General features: G+C 43.6%; 1 protein-coding gene across 4 annotated transcripts in view; it reads right to left on the reverse strand.

Annotated features, from left to right (window-relative positions):
* The window catches only part of CRIM1 (cysteine rich transmembrane BMP regulator 1), a 189,751-nt gene that overhangs the window by 103,677 nt on the left and 68,340 nt on the right, over positions 1-17,734 (reverse strand). For all 4 annotated transcript variants that reach the window (XM_059405431.1, XM_059405432.1, XM_059405433.1 and 1 more), the window contains 2 exons: positions 1,436-1,678; positions 320-440 (listed from right to left, as the gene is read on the reverse strand). In XM_059405431.1, the coding sequence (XP_059261414.1) occupies positions 320-440; positions 1,436-1,678 (364 nt within the window). The remainder of the gene's footprint in view (positions 1-319; positions 441-1,435; positions 1,679-17,734) is intronic.

Here is a 17,734-nt window from a genome sequence, read left to right on the forward strand (position 1 = left end):
GCTGGAGCCCACACCTCCGTGCCTCCCTGAATGCATGCTACTGGGGGACGTGTTTGTCTGTGTCGTTCCCAGCCTGCGGAAGTGCGCAGGCACCCCAATAATGCGGAAAGCTTAGTAACATAACCTCATGACACCTTGCTTTTATCCAAGGAACAATACATGTGAATACCAAGTCACACTAACAGTTCCGATTTCTCCCCAGAAACAGGAGAATTTTAGGTTTGTTTCCCTGATTCCAAGGGGAAACAAACTGCATGCCTGGAACTGTGCTGACACACAAGACCAAGGAGAGAAGCTGAGAAACCGAGGACAAACCAACCTTGTTGGCAGGGTGCAGCAACCGTCCGCTGTGAGTCGGACTTGAGTCTCGTAGCTGTCCAGAGGGCACACGGCCTGCTGAACGGAGGGGCACTCCACAGTGCTGCAGTCCACGCTGAAAACTGAGAGGGGCAAACAGAGGCACCATTTACTGTTACATTTACTTGCATTTTTAGTCCCAACACGAAACACTGACCCTTTGCAAAGAAAGGGCTGCAGGTTCCCTGTGTCCCAGAACCCTCTCCTAGCAATGCCATTTTAATTTCAGGCAAGAGTAGAGAATTGCAGTATGTCCTGGATCAGTGCTGGGAAGGCAGGTTACCAGACGTTTAAGAATGAGGATGAGACATAGGGGGAGAGTGACACCAGTGGCTGTTACGTGGCTGGAGAGAGCCAGCCAGCCAGAGGCGCTTCTCGTGGAAGAGACAGACAAGGGACTGTTTGGCTTGAGGGATTTATCTAGCAGTTAGGGAAAAAACCACTCTGACCAACGGTTAGAAACTTGCAAAGAGGAAAATCACTATCGCCTAGCCCTGTTCACAGACCATATTAGAAATGCCACAAGAACAAGGATGTTAGAAATAATATAAAGCAAGAGATAGCTGGGACAGTGTAGCGAAGGTGAGAAAATGGTCTAAGAAGTCAGCACAGGCTATGAAGTCAGCGGAGGGCGGTGGGGAGCTGGCAGGGGAAAAAGACCGGGGCCGAGAAGCTCAGGACGACACATCTGGCTTTCTGATGCCTTTACTTAGCCAAACATAACCCGCTGTTTACATACGATGATTGTCTTTAAGTGTAATAAGGTGATCGATACATCTACAAGTTACGGCTCTGATCCACTCTGGGAAGCTGGAGAACCAAATTTGTTAAGCCTGCTTTCCCTGTCAAGCACACTTAGAAGGAAGAGAGAAAGAAGAAACAAAGATGGTCCCTATGTGCAGGCCACGTGTACTAGTGGATGAACACTCTGGCTCTCTGACTGGAAGGCCAGATGTCAGGCTACCAGGACCCGAAGTGGCAGGTGTGCCCATCTTCCCCGGGAGGCTGGCAGCGGCAGAGGGGGCTGCGACCCTGCGACGCGAAGCCGCGAGGCTGCGGAGGCGATGCCCGCGCGTACCTGGTTTGCACTCATAGAGGTCACAACACTGTCCCGGCTTCCCTGAGGCTTTGGACACTAGAATGTTCAGGTATCCCGGCTGGCAGACTTTGCGCAGGCAGCCCGCGGGGTCACACACGCAGCGGCTGGGTAAGGGGCAGCACTCCCCGGGGGGAGCATAGCCCTCGATCAGAACGGAATCTTCAGGACACCGTGGAGAGAACTGGACTTCACAGCGGGCCTTGGAGCAATCTGGCTTCTCTTCTAAATGGGAGAGAAAGAATTTAGCACATGCCCGGAGGGCAGCGTGGGGCACTGGCGTCGTGAGCACACAGTCCTGAGGATTCATGGAGTGAAGAGAAGGGGAGAGAAAGAACTCTGGTAGAAACCAGCGTAGCCGACTGTGAAGATCTCCCCCGAGATCCACTCACGACACGGGAGTGTGAGGCTGCAGTGACCTCCACCTTCGTGCTCACCAGTGCTGAACACTCCTCGTCCAGTGCTCGGACCAGATCAAGAGTGGCTCCGGCAGGTGCCTGCATGATGTGCAGAATCTGGGAACTGGGCTCCAGCACTGACTCACCTGAAGATCTTTGAATTTAAAAGGAGTTTCAAGGGCTGCTCTTTGAAAACAGTGTATGTTTAAAACCCTGAAATGGACCCAGGAAAAAATCCTGGCTACTTCAGGGACTGGGGACAAGGTATGTGACAATCAACACGAAAGAACTCCACTTCTGAGCCCTGAATTTTAAAGAGATGAACTTATTCAGATCATAGTATTCTACGATGTGGAAGCTCAGCAAGATGGAGAATGAGCTGTAATTTCCCTGAACGCCATCTGGCCTTGTCTATCTCTAGCAGCGATCCATCAAACGCCCCTCTCTCCTTTCTTCGGTATTCTATACTGACCACGGCTGCACTGCCATTTTAAAAGATAAGAAAAATAGATCGAGCAAAGCCCTAGCTTCTGGAGTCCCAGTCCATAGTAGAGTCTCTCCATTCAAGTTTTTAAGAAACCTATACCAACATCATGCCCTTGAGAAAAAGGCTGAAACGAACTGAAAGCACATCATCATGGTCTCACGATCTCTGGGGCAGATGAGGGAAGTTCAGAAAACACTGGGTGAAAATGATGCCATGTGGTATTGGGGTATGTTATCATTAGCTCTATGTTTCCTCCAGTGAAACCCATACAGAATCACAAAAGCAAAGTCAGAGCCAGATCACCTAGTCTTGGTCTTCTAAACAAGAAACTGTGTTCTGTTTTGTAGACACAGAACCTGGAGCGCAAGAGTTCAAGTGATCTGCCTGCGGTCAGTGGTAAAAGGAAAACAAGAATCCAGGCCTCCTCACTTCCAGCTCACTCAGCTCCTCCCTTTACAAAGGTAGACCTATTTCCAAAACCAAGTCTTCCTCAGGTCACTCCTACCTTGACTGTTGTATCATTCATTCCACTGACCGTCTACCTCGTCTACTTCCTGGCTAATCAAAGTACACTGTAGGAAAGCCTTCACACTCACAGTTCTAGTAAATTCATTAAAAAATAATTATTAGCCCCTGCTGTTCTAGCACCATGGGAGGCACCATGAAGAGAATAAGCATGGGTTCCTGCTCTGGTAAAATTCATAGCACAGTGGAGAGAAATACCAAGTAAAGAACAAACATCATAAATGAGCAAACTGTGTCATAGCAGAGGGTGTCCGTGCCATGGGGGCAAAATGGAATGGAGCAAGGGGGCATCTGAGTGCATGGAAATGGGGGGACAGTTGCAATCTGGTTACAACAGGCATCACTGAGAAGGCAGTGTTTAAACAAAGACTTGAACGATGGAGAGGGTAGGCCATGGGAGAAGAGCGTCCCAGCAGAATGCACAGCTAATGCACCCCTGTGTGTCCCAGGAGGAGAAAGGAGGCCAGTGTGGCTGCAGTAGGATGTACAGAGAATGCATAGAGCCCATTTTCCTAAGGTAACCCCAAGCAACTGCCTTGCAAAGAGAACACAAGAGAAATCCCACTCTTGGATATCCATCAGTGTGGACAGAACACATCAAAGAGCTGATGAGCAGAAAGTGAAATCTTAACCTCATGGGGACTGATGGAGACGGAGTCTGTGAAGTACATTCAGGGGATGGCTTATCGGCAAACCCAAACACATGGTTTCATAGTAAGAGCTCCGTGAATGTAACTGCAAATAGCACTTAATTCCTATTCTTGTTAATACGCTGCAATTAACTTATTCTGTATCACATTCTATTACATTCTTATCCTGCAAAGTATCTGGTATGTATAATCAGACTTTTCATGCTTCATAGAACGTGCTTTCATCATAACCTATCATATTACATCTTCCCGATTATTCTGCTCTTTATGTTTCATGGTCTCAATGTTTTCACCTACTGATGTGTTTTGCAGTTTGAACTTTGAGAGATTTATTTACCTCTTAAGAAGCATCTTTGTAATACAAATGGGGTAAGGTATATAGACATAGTCTGAACCACTGGTCTGAAGGGATTTAGGAATGTTAAAAATGAGGGTTAGGTCTTATTAAGTGCTTTTTCAAGTTTTCTCAAGATGATTGTACTGGTTTTCCCTTTAATTTGTTTTATAATCAATTAGCAAATTTAAAGTTATCCTTGCTTTCTTAAAGCCTCTTTCTAAAGACCCAGCGGGATTTGACTTCATAACATTATGATTTTTAAATTCATAAGCTTAACTAATAGTCACCTGTAGCTCTTCGGGGTGTGTGTGTGGATGTGTGTGCACGCGTGCACATGTGTGTGCTGCCCTCATCCAGCTTAGTTCCCAAGTTACGCTAAATTGTTCAAAGAGCTTTTTATCATTCTACCTTACTCTGCTATAAAACAGTCTAAATAACATAAGAATTATCCATTTTTTGACGTTTTCATACAACCCAACTGTGAAACTATCAGAACTCAGTATTTTTGTTAAAGGAAGAAGGGACAGATTTATTAGAGTTTAGGCATTCTACTCTTTTAGAGTCATCTTTACTGACATTGCTAAGTGTCTAATTTATCTAGACCTAATTTATAGATTTTCAAATTCATTTCAGGTTGTATGACCATTCTTTTGGTAGATTATGTGCTCATTTGTTCTGTTAGTTTTTGAATCTCTTCCTTCTTCATCTTCCAGATCATTTCACTGACTTTTCTCTACTGCTTGGTTCTCTTCTATTTCCTCTATTTTCTAAGAAATGCAAATAATTTTAATTGTGATTTTAATACTTTAGGCCAAATATTGCTTTGGTTATATTCTGATTTTTTTGATATGCATTACTCTCAATGTAACTCATTTTTTTTTTTTAAGATTTTATTTATTTGACAGAGAGAGAGATCACAAGTAGAGAGAAAGAGGAGGAAGCAGGCTCCCTGCCTAGCAGAGAGCCTGATGCGGGACTCGATCCCAGGACCCTGAGATCATGACCTGAGCTGAAGGCAGAGGCTTAACCCACTGAGCCACCCAGGCAGCCCAATGTAACTCATTTCTAAATAATCTATAATTCGACTCTAATTCCCTCCTTAACTAAAGACTTTATAGAAGCATGCTATTAAAGTTCTGCATAAGTATTTCTGGCTTTCCTCTTGATTTTAATTTTTAGTTTTATTGCCTTGTTGCAGAGAATGTAGGCCATACAATTTTCTACTTCCATTAATTTCTTAAGCTTGTGTTTGTGTGTATGTGTGTGTTTTGGCACAAGTGTGTACACATGTGGTCTAAGGTCAACTTTAAAATATGTGGGTATTTGAAAAGAACATGTATTCTCTGTTTATTGGATGTAAACCTGCAAATCTATTCAATCAAGCTTTACTATGACATTCAGATCACTTACATCTCCCCCTTTTTATTTGATTTGCAAGAAGGATCTGTTAAAATCATCCACTATGAACCAATAACTTCTTGTATTTCTAACAGATTTTGCTCTAAATTTTTAAGGTTGTGTTCTTAACTCCATGACTAGCAGGCGTAAGATTCAAGCCTATTATACTGACTTGGCAAGTTGTAAAATGATGCTTTCGAAGAATCTAGATTTCTAAGATTTGTATCTTTCTTTTTATTTTTGTAGTTGTTAACATTCTTGGCTTTTCTCTTCTTTCAACCCTTTTTTGAGTCTTGATGGATTACCCAAAAGCCCTCCTCACCAGCACCCTCCCCCACCCATTTTCACCTGTGGCTTAGACCCAACTATGGTTACCATAGCATCAGGAAGTGTCTTTCTGATACTTCTTTTCTCAGCCCCATTTCTAAATTAATTCATCCTATGGATTTCATGTATTCATCTATGCCTCCATTCTATCTCTCTTCCATGAAGAAAATGAGAACACCACAGCCACACATGTATTTCCCCTCATTTAGAAGGTTTTTCTGATATTACCTCTGAATTTTAAATTTCATCCATTTGAAAAGAAGTCTCTCCTGACTCTTACCCTATAGAGTCTAACAAATCTATATATAATAGTTAAGTTAATTAACAAGATTTTCAGTCTGGTTGCCTTGGCAACGCTTTGCAACTGGCATCTTAAAAAAAAAAAAAAAGAACAAAAACTGCCCCAGATATAGAAAGATTAAAGTGAAAGTATCACTTGTAACAGGGGTCACTGAGAGAAAACAGCTTCTTTCATCATATTAATTATCTTCCTTTAAGAGGTTAGCCCTTAAAATACTGACAGGGTCACCCCATATTAGAATGATTTTACATTAAAGTGTGTATCAATCTTAGTCACTTGAACCTGTGTGACCACATGTTGGCTCATTGTAGATCTTCTCCAGGTCCATAGGTCAACAGGGAAAGTACAATCATGATCTACAAGTAGCAATCGCATTCAAGATTTTCTGCTTAAACACAGACTTAAATAAAACCAAAGTTGATGGGGATGCTAGATGGGAAGAGGGAAGGAAAAAAAAAAGAAAACCATTATACTGCCAGATTCTCCCTCTATCTGATTTTTGCAGAGTCCCACACATCTGACCCTGAAGGCTTCCTCCTCTTTCAAAGTCTCTTAAAATGTCACTTAAAATGCACATTTGTTAATGGAAAACAGGCAGCATGAAACAGACAACTGAAATCCAGACAGGTAACTAACTCCAGAGTCCACTCTGCTGAGGGCTCCGCGGGTCCTTTCCCTGACACCTATTCCTGAGTCTCACACACACAAACGCCATGCAGGCAGCGCATGGTCACTCGGACACAGTCTTTGGGAGTTCCAACCACAGAGGTATTTCAAGGGACACCAAGTCTGAATCAGACCTGATATCACAGAACTGAGTAGGTAGAGTACAGAGTTAAGAGGAAGGAGCCTGGGACCACTGTTTCCCCTACATGTCACTTTGGTAATCTCGTTCCCTCAGAACCTGCAATCTCGGAGCAGCCATGGCATCACGAGGGGACTGCAGGAGCCACTTGGGAGTCTGGGGGAGGCAAATCTCGCGGTACCAGCTGAGGCGCAGTCCGAGAGATCCTCTAATCCCCCTCTCACGCATTCATCGGACAAATGTTCACTGAAGGACTTCCATGTGCCAGGAGTTCCTGGGCACAGAGCTTCGAGCAGGGAATAAAACCAAGTCCTTGCCCTCCTAGATTCACAATTTTGGAGCGAGACAATAGACCAAGAGTGACACAGTGTGCTGCCAGGCGGAGACAAACGCCTGAAGCAGAATCAGCAAAGCGGGTGCAGCAGGTGGGCGAGGCCGGCACCTGCATGGAGGCCTGAACAAAGGAAAAGAGAAGGCAGGCGAGTAGCAGGCCCGGAGTGTCTCAGATGCAGGGACCAGCAGGAATCAAGGTGTTAAGGCAAGAACTCTCCAAACTGAAATACTCCTCACACTTATGAAGAAGAAATCTACACTGGTGTAATTCACCAGTAGAAAATACCGATAAAGACTTACAAGAGGAGGCTTCTGACAGACGTTTCTTATTAAGGATTCGGTTGTCAGGACTGGGCTAGAGAAATGAAAGCCATCTTGATTGACGGGGCACCTTCTATGCGTGGGGCACCACGCCTCTCCTTTTCTCACCCCTCTTTCATACTCCCATGGGAACAGAGAGAACACCTTTATGTCTACCTGGCAGATGAGGAGCCCGGGCACAGAGAGGTTAAGAAGCCTGGCTAAGGTCACAAAGCAAGGGACAGAGCCTCTAAAGCCTACAATCTTCCCACTGGTCCACAATGCCAAAAGTAAAAGGAACTTCACCTTTCCTCATCAGCTTTCCTGGTTCTTGTATATTTAGTCAATGGCTACACTTTTACTCACATATAGAGATGCAAATTAACTTGCACAGACGGAGAGGTTCAGGGTCTTTGGTATTGTCCTCCACACTTTCTGGTGGCCATGCTCCCAAACTCATTTGCTCCTTGGCCTTACACACACCGCCTGATAAAAGGTGGAGCTTTTTTGTATCCAGCACTATTTTGTTCTGAATACTTCTATTACAAATGTAAGATGTATGTCATCCCTACATTTTTAAATTTAGAGACTGACTCCTTTAAAGTTACACTGTGAATTCTCTTCGTTCACATTCCATGATTTTATCATAACCTTTTTTGGCAAGCTTTGCAGTGAAGACTTGTTCCACACAATCATAACCCCGAGGGGAAAAAATTAGGCTTGTTGATACAGTCCCAGAAATATTTCATATTTCAGCTTGTTCAGAAACACCAGCTGTACTTTCCCAGCACTCTCTTTTACTCTGAATTTAGGATTTAACAGTGAGGGAATCTACATATGCCCTTTTCTTGGCAGTTTCTTAAAAGTGCCAGATTAAACTCTTTCATTATTTAATAAAGTTAGTTTGCATCACAGTAGAATATAAATTAACCAAATATAAAGAAAAAAATTAAATTATCTGTAAAACTGCAACACGAGATACTTCAGTGGTTCTCATGCTGGCTGTCCATGAGAATCACTTATCAAGCTTAAGAATACCACTGTCTAGATGCCACCTTAAATCAATTCAGTCCGAATTTCTAGGGGAGGGGCCTGGGAATTAAAATATTTATTTTAATAGCTCCCTGGGTGATTCTATTGTGTGATTAGAGCTGAGAATTACTGTGTTACTCCTCTCAGCAAACTGGGAATCTTTACAATGAAGGTCCCTATTGACAACAGAGCTTTGCCAAGGGCATGTTCAAACATCCTGTCAAATGGCAGCTGGCTATATGCCCAAGAAGCAATGAGCCCTCCGGATTTCTGCCTGCCACCGAATGGCCCAAGCTCTATGCTGAGACCCATGCTACCTCCAGGAATCTCCCAGACCACACATCTTGTCTAACCAGGATCTAACTGAACTGGGTTGAAAATAATGCTTTATATTAGTTTTGCTACTCAAAGGGTGGCTGGCCCCTGGACTAGCAGCATCATGTTGGGGCTGTAGAGACCCAGACCCTTGGGCCAGACCTAATGAATCAGAAACTGCACTTTAGCAAGATTTCCCCGTGATTCAGCTGTCTTGAGAAATGGTTCTCAAACAGTGGGTCATCGGCAGGAACATTGGCCTCTCTTGGGGATATGCTAGAAGTGCAAATTCTAAGGCCCCAGAGCAGACCTACAGGATTAGACACTCAGGGGGAGGGGCCCAGAAATCTACCCCAAGAAGCCCTCTGCGTGGTTCTCTGACACAGGGCAGTCTGAGAACCACAGGGCTATAAGAATGATTCTGCACCCTGGCAGCACAAGAGACTCTCTGGGGAGCTTTAACAGTCCGGAAGCGCAAGACTACAACCCAGACCAAGTCCATCTACTGGAAGTGGGCCACTGGTATCAGGATTTTGTAAAGTCTCCCAACTTCTCTAAAGTTGGTCCAGTGTTCTAGGCACCTCTCCCCACCAATATCCCACACTCCCAGGGGATTCGAGGCTGCTTTAATTCTCAGGAAACCTGAATCAATAAGTTCTCTGGAGCCTTCCTGGAAAAGAGGAGAGCTCCCCGGGCAGAGTGAAAATAGCCGAGAGGGTAAGGAGTAAAAAGCTAGATCCCAAACATGGCCTGAATACGTTCTATCGAATTTTAAATCACAGTTTACCAAAGGTTATTAGAATTCTGAGTCCAAAGACATTTTATTTTATCATCTGTTAATTCACACCAGGAACATAAATTCAATTTACTTCCAGAGGGATCTGCCACTTATATAATTCAATTTATATATTCATACAGAGTAACACGTTTTCAAAATGTAACAATGAATTTTTTTTTTTTTTTTTGAAAACTGGCAATAAAATAAAACCTCAGGATGGTTTGGATCAATGTACAAAGAACTGAAGATGGCTTTCAAAAAGACTAATTTTGCTTAATAAACTTCTCTGAGTATCTCATCCCCTTTTTGCCATAAACACAAACCCACAGAGAAGAAATGAAAATTATCAGAGAATGGGAAAATGACTAATGAGGAAAACTTAAATGAACTAAATTTGTGTAGTTGGTTCAGCACTATCTTAAGAGGAATCTTCCTAACAATTTGAAAACATCATAGAAGCATAAACATTAGAAATGAAGAACTCCCCAGGGGGATGTTTAAACGGAAGGCAACATCCATTCCGGGATACAAACAAAGCCTCTATCTTGCAGAGTGGCTCTGACTTTGGGTTGCCTGCTTTCTATACTTCAAGATTTCCTCCATGATTACATGTGTGATCATGATACAGATTTGTAATCATGTACAGATTTGGAAAAATAAAACATAAGATTTATAAGATGAGAGAAGGAAGGGTCTGGCATTCCTCTCTGTGAAATGAGGAGCTGGTGTTGTGGGTGTCCTCTGTGGATGGCGCCTAGCCAGGAGTTCTGTGAGCTATTCCAAGGCAACCAAGGACTCCAGGCCTCTGCTCCTTCAAGGAGGACCAACTTCTTAAAAGTCCAGGATTTGTGGATTTGTTAACAATGTAGAGTTTTAGTAGTACATTAGAAAAATGCAATCTTATGAGACTAAGAAACAAAGAACAGAAAACCAAGGGTGTTGGTAATATTGTCAATAAATTCCCGAGTCCCAGGGATTTGGGGTTTCAAATGTCTTTAGAAGGACTCCAGAGAATATTATGTGATTATATGATTGGAGGTCTTCAGAAGTTCCTGGAAGTGACTATACTTATGGGAACGAACAATGTATCAAGAGGGGCAGCTGGGTGGCTCAGTACCTTGAGCATCTGACTCTTCTTGACTTCAGCTGGCGTCATGATCTCAGGGTGGTGAGACCGAGCCCCGCATCAAACCCCACACCGGGTATGGAGCCTGCTGGAGAGTCTCTCTCTCCCTCTGTCCTTCCCCTCCTAACTCACTCATGCTTTCTCTCAAAAATAAATAAATAAATAAATAAATAAATTAAATAAAATAAAATAGATCTATCAAGAATAAGGCAGGCACAGAGCAGCACAAGTAAAGGACAGGTAGAGAGTACTGCAGAATATTGCTGCTGTTTTGTCTCTGCTGACAACAGCAGCTGCAAATAAAGAACAGCACGCTATTTAACTATTCAATTGGTAGTTCGCATGATGGTTTACACATTCTGGGGGAAAAAAAAACATGACCCATGTGGCTAAAAATACAGAAGTAGATTTTTGAAAAAATTATTCTGGCCGTTTATTTCCTCTTTCTTTTCCTCCCTTCTTTGTTTTACTTAAGATAAAATACTTGTTTATACCACTTGCTTGCCATTGAGCAGAGGTTACTTTTTAGATACTTTCTACCTTTCTTGTATGGCAATCAGTCTACCTACCAGCTTACTACCAAGATTTGAGAGCCAGAAAAAAACTATGTTCAAATCTTGGCTCTTCCACAACTAGCTGTGTGATCTTGGACAAGTTTCCTGACACCTGTCTGTGTCAAAGTTTCCTCAGGGTTGTGGTAAGAGTTAAGCGAGACAATATATATATATTGCAAATAATCCTCTCTCTGGCATGATAAGAATCACTTTTATCGTCATCATCATCAGTTACTACAAAAAGTCTAGGCTTGGAGTCAGAATGACCTCAGAATACTCAGTATATGTGTGTGTTCAATGGGGCACAATACTTATTCTACAAGAATGCTTTGGAGATTAAAAGAATATACACATGCTTTTATATTACGTAAGTATGTAATATATATGCTATATAAATAGAAAACATTTCATGTTAAACATATACATGTGATGGGTGTGTACACATGCGCACACACACACACACAGGCAGGCAGGCACTACTCTAGGCCCTCACATTGGCTCACTTCTCTCAAGTCTGTTTTAAACCTAATGCTCCACCCGATGCTTGGGACATGGATGTGATCATCCTGTGTGCTCTTTTTGATAATGGTGAAGCTGATTCTGACACACACGTGTGTGCGCCCACACACACACATACACACACACCCATCTATACCTCCACAAGCACATATCCTTAGAACGCTCCACACAGTCATCTTTGGACGCTAGAAATTTTACTCAAGTCCTGGTTCTCTGTCAGCTTCTATTACTTTCTTTATTCCATATGTGTGTGTGTGTGTGTGTGTGTGTGTGTGTGTGTGTGTGTGTATGCCACTTTTTTGAGAAAACAGTCTCTGCTCTGTCTGGAGAGAAAGAAGGAAGCCGCCCTGTACAGGCAGTATTCCCTGGAGATTCCTCCCCAGCTATCTGTGCATTCAAGATGTGCTGATGGGCCTGGCTCACCAAATTATCAAACTGATGTATCTCTAGCCAAGACGTAATATAATGGTCACAATGGCCGTGTGCCCCCCACCAACATTTATACCCACATCACTAAAGATCCTCTGGGTGAGAAAATGCTTCATTCTTGCAGACGGCCTCCGGTGGGCACCACCTCCCAGAACAGCCTCATTCCCTTCCCACAACTCTTTCTCTGAAGGCCTCCCCACCCTCCTGACCGTTCCTTGGGCTCCAGCCCCCGATTCCTAATCAGCCTTGTGCTGGGCCAAGCCCCTGAAAGGGCCCCACGTTTCTATGCCGTCTTTGTATTTTTTGTGTACCCACGGCGTAAACCCTCATCTACCATGGCCTCCAAGAGGGCACGCAGAGACTACAAATATGTGAGCTGCAGCTGAGCAAAGGGACGTGTTTACTTTCCATCCTGAACGACAACTTGACCTGCAGCGAAAACAAAAATACTGCAATGTGTATTTTTTCCCAGAAATGATAATTATAGTACTCCAAACATTTTTCAAACTTTAACTACCAAAATGGAAAAGGCATTTCAAAAAATAATTTATTAAATAGGCACTTATATTCTTGGTAGCCCTTACATGGAAATTCTACTTTTTCCCCCTCATAGCCGTTAAAGGGCTTGGCGCCTGGCTCAAAACCCTCTTCCAGGGCAAGGGCAGGTTCAGCCTGCCGAGCTGACAGGTAGGTGGCGGCTGAAGAGGCCTCCTTATTCATTGTAGTCAGCATGAGTTAGTTTATGGCACCTCTTCCACTCAAAAATACCAGCGATTTAAGAATCACAGTCTGTGCACAGAGCGATATAAAGGCAATTCTCCACCTCTGGTTCATGAAACGCCTGAACCAAGAAGCAGAAGCCAGAGAGGCTCTGGGTGCCAAATGCAGGAAGGAGTGCAGGATTTAGACTCCTCTCAGGGGCATGATGTGAATGAACCCCACTCATTCTTACTCCTCTCTCTGACGAGTGTCTCCTCACTTCATTGCCCACCTGGTTGTCTCCTCTAGCCAAAGTTTTTCTAGAGTCTATGCCCCCATCAGGATATGGCCACTGTAACTACCACTCTCGGGCTTTCCAATATACTTTTGAACAGGGGTTCTCACTTGAGTGTGCCGGACAGCTTTTTAAAGCACAGACTGTGAATCTTCCCTCCAGAGTTGCTGAGTCAGTTGGTCTCAGCTGAAGCCCGAGAATGTACATTGCTAACAAAGTCACAGGTTACTGATGCTGCTGGTCAGGTACTATGATTTAAGAACTGCCACTTTAGGCCATGTCTATTTGAAAATTTTTCATCTCTTAGAAGCTCAACCACCATCTATCTTCCCCGCCAGGCACAGCTGTGGCTCTCTTGCTCTCTCCGTGGAGAGGTGCTGGAGCTGGCTCTAGGTATAAAAGGACAGTGACATGCTTAAGGAACCTGATGGGTCTGAACAACAGAGGTCCCAACCAATCTCATCCTCTTCTCCATTTTTCCCGGCAAAGAGTGCTCGCTTGTGCGTGTGCAAGTTGGGGTGGGGAGGGCAGAGGGAGAGAGAGAGCATCTTAAGCCTGATGGGGGCTCCCCGGGGGGCTTGACCTCATGACCCTGATTCGTGACCTGAGCCAAAATCAAGAGTTGGAAGCTTCACCAACTGAACCACCCAGGTGCCCCCCACCCACCCCATCATCTTCTACATCAAATAGCAGACCCCATGGAACTACCACCTCAGACCTGAGATAAAATTCACAGAGGCGCTCTAGGAAAAAGCAGGCACATGGTTCGGACATCTGTGTCAGATGGCATGGAGAGGAGAGGGCTGTTGCCACTGAACACAGTGCTCAGTGCAGCCACCCCCATGTTTCAAGGGTACAACGTAGTTTCCAACTATTTTCAAATACAGCAAAGGACATAATGACTCTATAAATAAGTCTAACCAGAATGAATTAAAGGGAACAAAATAGTATATGATGAATCAACTCCTGCAAATTCACACCCCAGTAATTGGGAATTTGTGATAATTTGGAGTAAGAATGTCATGTTATTTAACATTACGTATCTTATGGGGACTAGGGATCTAAGTCAAAATTGCTAGGGATCTAAGCGCCTTTCTTTTTTTTCTGCTCAAGACCTACTTGTAGCCCTTGTCCATCTAGTCTTCCAACCAGTGTAAAGAGAGGAAAATGCAAGGCAAAGGGCACAACTGTTAAGTGGTATACTGTGCGCGAAGCTGCATTACGGCTTCTGCTCCCTTCACAAGGCCTGGGCTTAGTCACATGGTCACGTCTACCTGCAGGGGAGTCTGATAAATGTAGTCTTTATTCTGGGTGGCCGTATCTGTAGCCAAAATTTTGTATCTGTCAAAGAAGAGGAAAATGGACATATAGAAGCAAGGACTAGAAACCTCTACAATAATTTTTCTAAGAAAATAAACTGTGTAAATAGGGAAGTAAACTTTCCTTCAGAGAATCAAAGTAAATAAAGCTTCCTGAAGAATCACTTGAGAGACACTCCAATGAGTTATACAGGTAGGTGTAAGGAACACCTGTCTGTATTGCTTATTTGTGTTAAAAGAAGCTGGAAGATTCTTATTTATTTATCAACTCCATAAATATGGAATAATCAAATACCAAGTAAGAGACATTATAATAAGTTGTATATTTTAATAATTGAGCAAGGCAATATACAGAGAACCTTCAGTCATCAGTGGACCCAGATTTTCTCTGCACGCAAACTTTAAGCAGAAAGCCTAAGCTTCTTTTGAAATGTTCTAATTTCAACAAATCAGTCTAATCCTTCCTACAATTAAAGTATAAAATAAAGGTGGACTGAAGATTTGAAGATCTAATTACAAGAAAGTAGAGGAATTAATATGCCTGTCCTTGCATAAAAATGTGGGAATGGTTCTATCTACAGGATGCATACCTGTCAAAGGAAAAGAACATTTTTCTTAGCCAGAAATTCTTACATGTAAGTGGAAAAACCAGTGGTCTAGCAAAGCCAAGTGACTTGCCCATTTGGCTAACGATTGGTGAAACAGGGCCAGAAGCCAGGTCTCCCGGGGAATTTTACATTGGTCCCACCAAGACATGTGGTCATATGAACATTCTCATCCTTCGGTCTGTAGTCTGCATCTTTCCCTAACCGTTTTTCACCTTTTCTGCAATACTTAAAATTGCTCAGAATCTAGCTTAAGATTTTGATTACAAAGCTCCTTTATTACGAAATCAGTTAAACATACAAACCAAACCAAACCAAACCAAACCAAACCAAAAGTAACCCTTTGTAAGTGGAGTGCATAAGAAAGGTCAGGAGAGCAACCTCTGGCCACAGGGGAGCTGTGGTGCTGTCCACCACTCAGGTGCTGATAGGCTACTTGCCCACACAGGCAGAGAGCCTCGTCCTCTCAAACACAGGTAACAAATATGCTGGGAATGGGAGGGATGGCAGGCTCACCTGGATGACATCTGTAAGCACACCAAGGGACTTGGGACTGGGGACCTAGAAGGACACAGCTCCCATGTGGAACACACCAGGGCCTCATACGACAGAGTTCCTTTTTAACAACCCAATCCCCAGGAAGTTTATTTAGACCTCTGACAATTTCCCACAGCTCATTCAGAAAATGAAGGCAGGTCATAGAAACTTGAAGAACAGAAGAGCTGGTAATAAATACCAGAGAACACCTCTCAGTGTTCGAGACAGAAGAAAGCCTCATGTGGAAGTGGAGTATCTGCTTGCAGAATCTTGACTTGGTGTAGCCTTTCTAACAGAATTAACTTCTCTGTCTGTAAAACCCTGTCATGCTGCCACGGCTTCCTCACATGTTCACCAGTGCTTCTCTGCTCTTCTCAGTTTTGCAGTGGACATGACTTAGCTGGATATCTGCACCTGGTGATGGCTGAAATCCTACTGACACTTGTGACCTGTGATATTCAAACCCTGTCCCCACACTGAGTGTAGGGTTCTGCTGGCCCAGTCTTTCCAAGGAACGGTGGATCCCTTGTGCAGCCAACGAGGGGAATGTCCACCTTCTCTATTCCTTCTCCATTTTCCCCTCCTGCTTTTCTTACTATTTTCCTGTAGTGAAGTCACAGCTATCCGTATGTTCAGAAAAGCTACTTTTTAGAATTTAGCGGTTTTGTTAATACTATCCTTTACCCATGTTCCTACTGAGAATATAAAAACTTGCCTTGGAAGAGGGAAAGGGAGTCTTGAAGGAAGTCAGGTTTAAACAAGGGAGAGCAGTAATCCCATAGGTTTTCTTTAGTGATTGGGCGCTTACAGGTTGGTTATATGAGAATTTCTATTCTAAGGTGTTTTGTTGTTATCGTTAAGAAACAAAACCAAAAAAAACAGACTCTTTGGGCACCTGGGTGGCTCAGCTGGTTAAGCAGCCAACTCTTCATTTAGGCTCAGGTCATGATCTCAGGGTTGTGAGACTGAGCCCCACGTTGCCCCATGTTGGGCATGGAGCCTGCTTAAGATTCTTTCTATCTGTCCCTCCCTAGCCCCTCCTCCCTCCCTTTCCGAAAAAGAAAGTAAAAAAAAAAAAAAAAAAAAAGAAAGAAAGATGTGGCATCTGGGTGGCTCAGTTGGTTAAGCATCTGCCTTCTGCTCAGGTCATGATCCCAGAGTCCTGGGATCCAACCCCACACTGGGCTCTCTGCTCAGACACCAGTCTGCTTCTTTCTCTCCCTCTACTCCTCCTCTGTTCATGTGTTCTCTCTCACTCACTCTCTCTTTAAAAAGAAAAAGCAATAAATAAAAAAGTGTTGATACAAGTGGCTATGGGTATATGCTAGGACTTCTACCTGATCTTAAAGCCTTAAGCAACAGGAGATTTGAGACATCTCAACTGACCTGCAAGATTAATGGTGTAATTCAAGGCTATTCAGTCAACATGTCATTACTGGGGCCTCCAAAAAAAGGGCGGAGGGGGGGGTGGGTGGAAAGATAGACTCTGGATTTCCGTAAGAGGTAATTCTTGAGGTCTGTGCATACACTAATTGGTGATGTGCCACTCATTACAGTGGCTCCCGAAAGTGCAGTATCACACCGGCCGGAACATTACGGAGGCACTCCTAGGAATTGTTCTTCCTTGTTTTTGTACCAGGCATTTCAGAGATTCAATCTACTTCCAAATACAGCACACCAACTTTTTAATTTGCCCCAGACTCCTGTTTTCTGGTAAGGAACCATTACTTTCTAGGACTTCTGGACTCCTCTTCCTCCTGGTTTTCTTTTAGAACAGAGACGTTTTGAGCCGTTCACAACTTCCTGCACATGTGGTAAGGAGCTAAAAACTTACTGGGCAGTTGGTTTGTTACCGGCCAAGCGACTTGGTCCTGGCACAGGTGCTTCAAGGCACACCTGGTTCAAATGACAAATTACTACATGTCACAGATCTTCTGGTCATTGTCTCATGAATAATTGAACTAGTGAATGTTAAATCAATGAATCACAAGGGCCTACTGTGTTGGTTTCTCTGTAATGAACCCTGCATCAGTCACGGCTATTCCTAGCTAGCAATAACCTCATACCTAACTCTCTCACTGCTGACTTAAGAACGCATTTATTTTTTTTAAACATTTTTTTAAAAAAATTTTATTTCTTTATTTGACAGAAAGAGATCACAAGCAGGCAGAGAGGCAGGCGGAGAGTGGGAGGAGGAAGCAGGCTCCTGGCA

The sequence above is a fragment of the Mustela nigripes genome, chromosome 7 (genome assembly GCF_022355385.1).
Source record: "Mustela nigripes isolate SB6536 chromosome 7, MUSNIG.SB6536, whole genome shotgun sequence".
NCBI lineage: Eukaryota > Metazoa > Chordata > Mammalia > Carnivora > Mustelidae > Mustela > Mustela nigripes.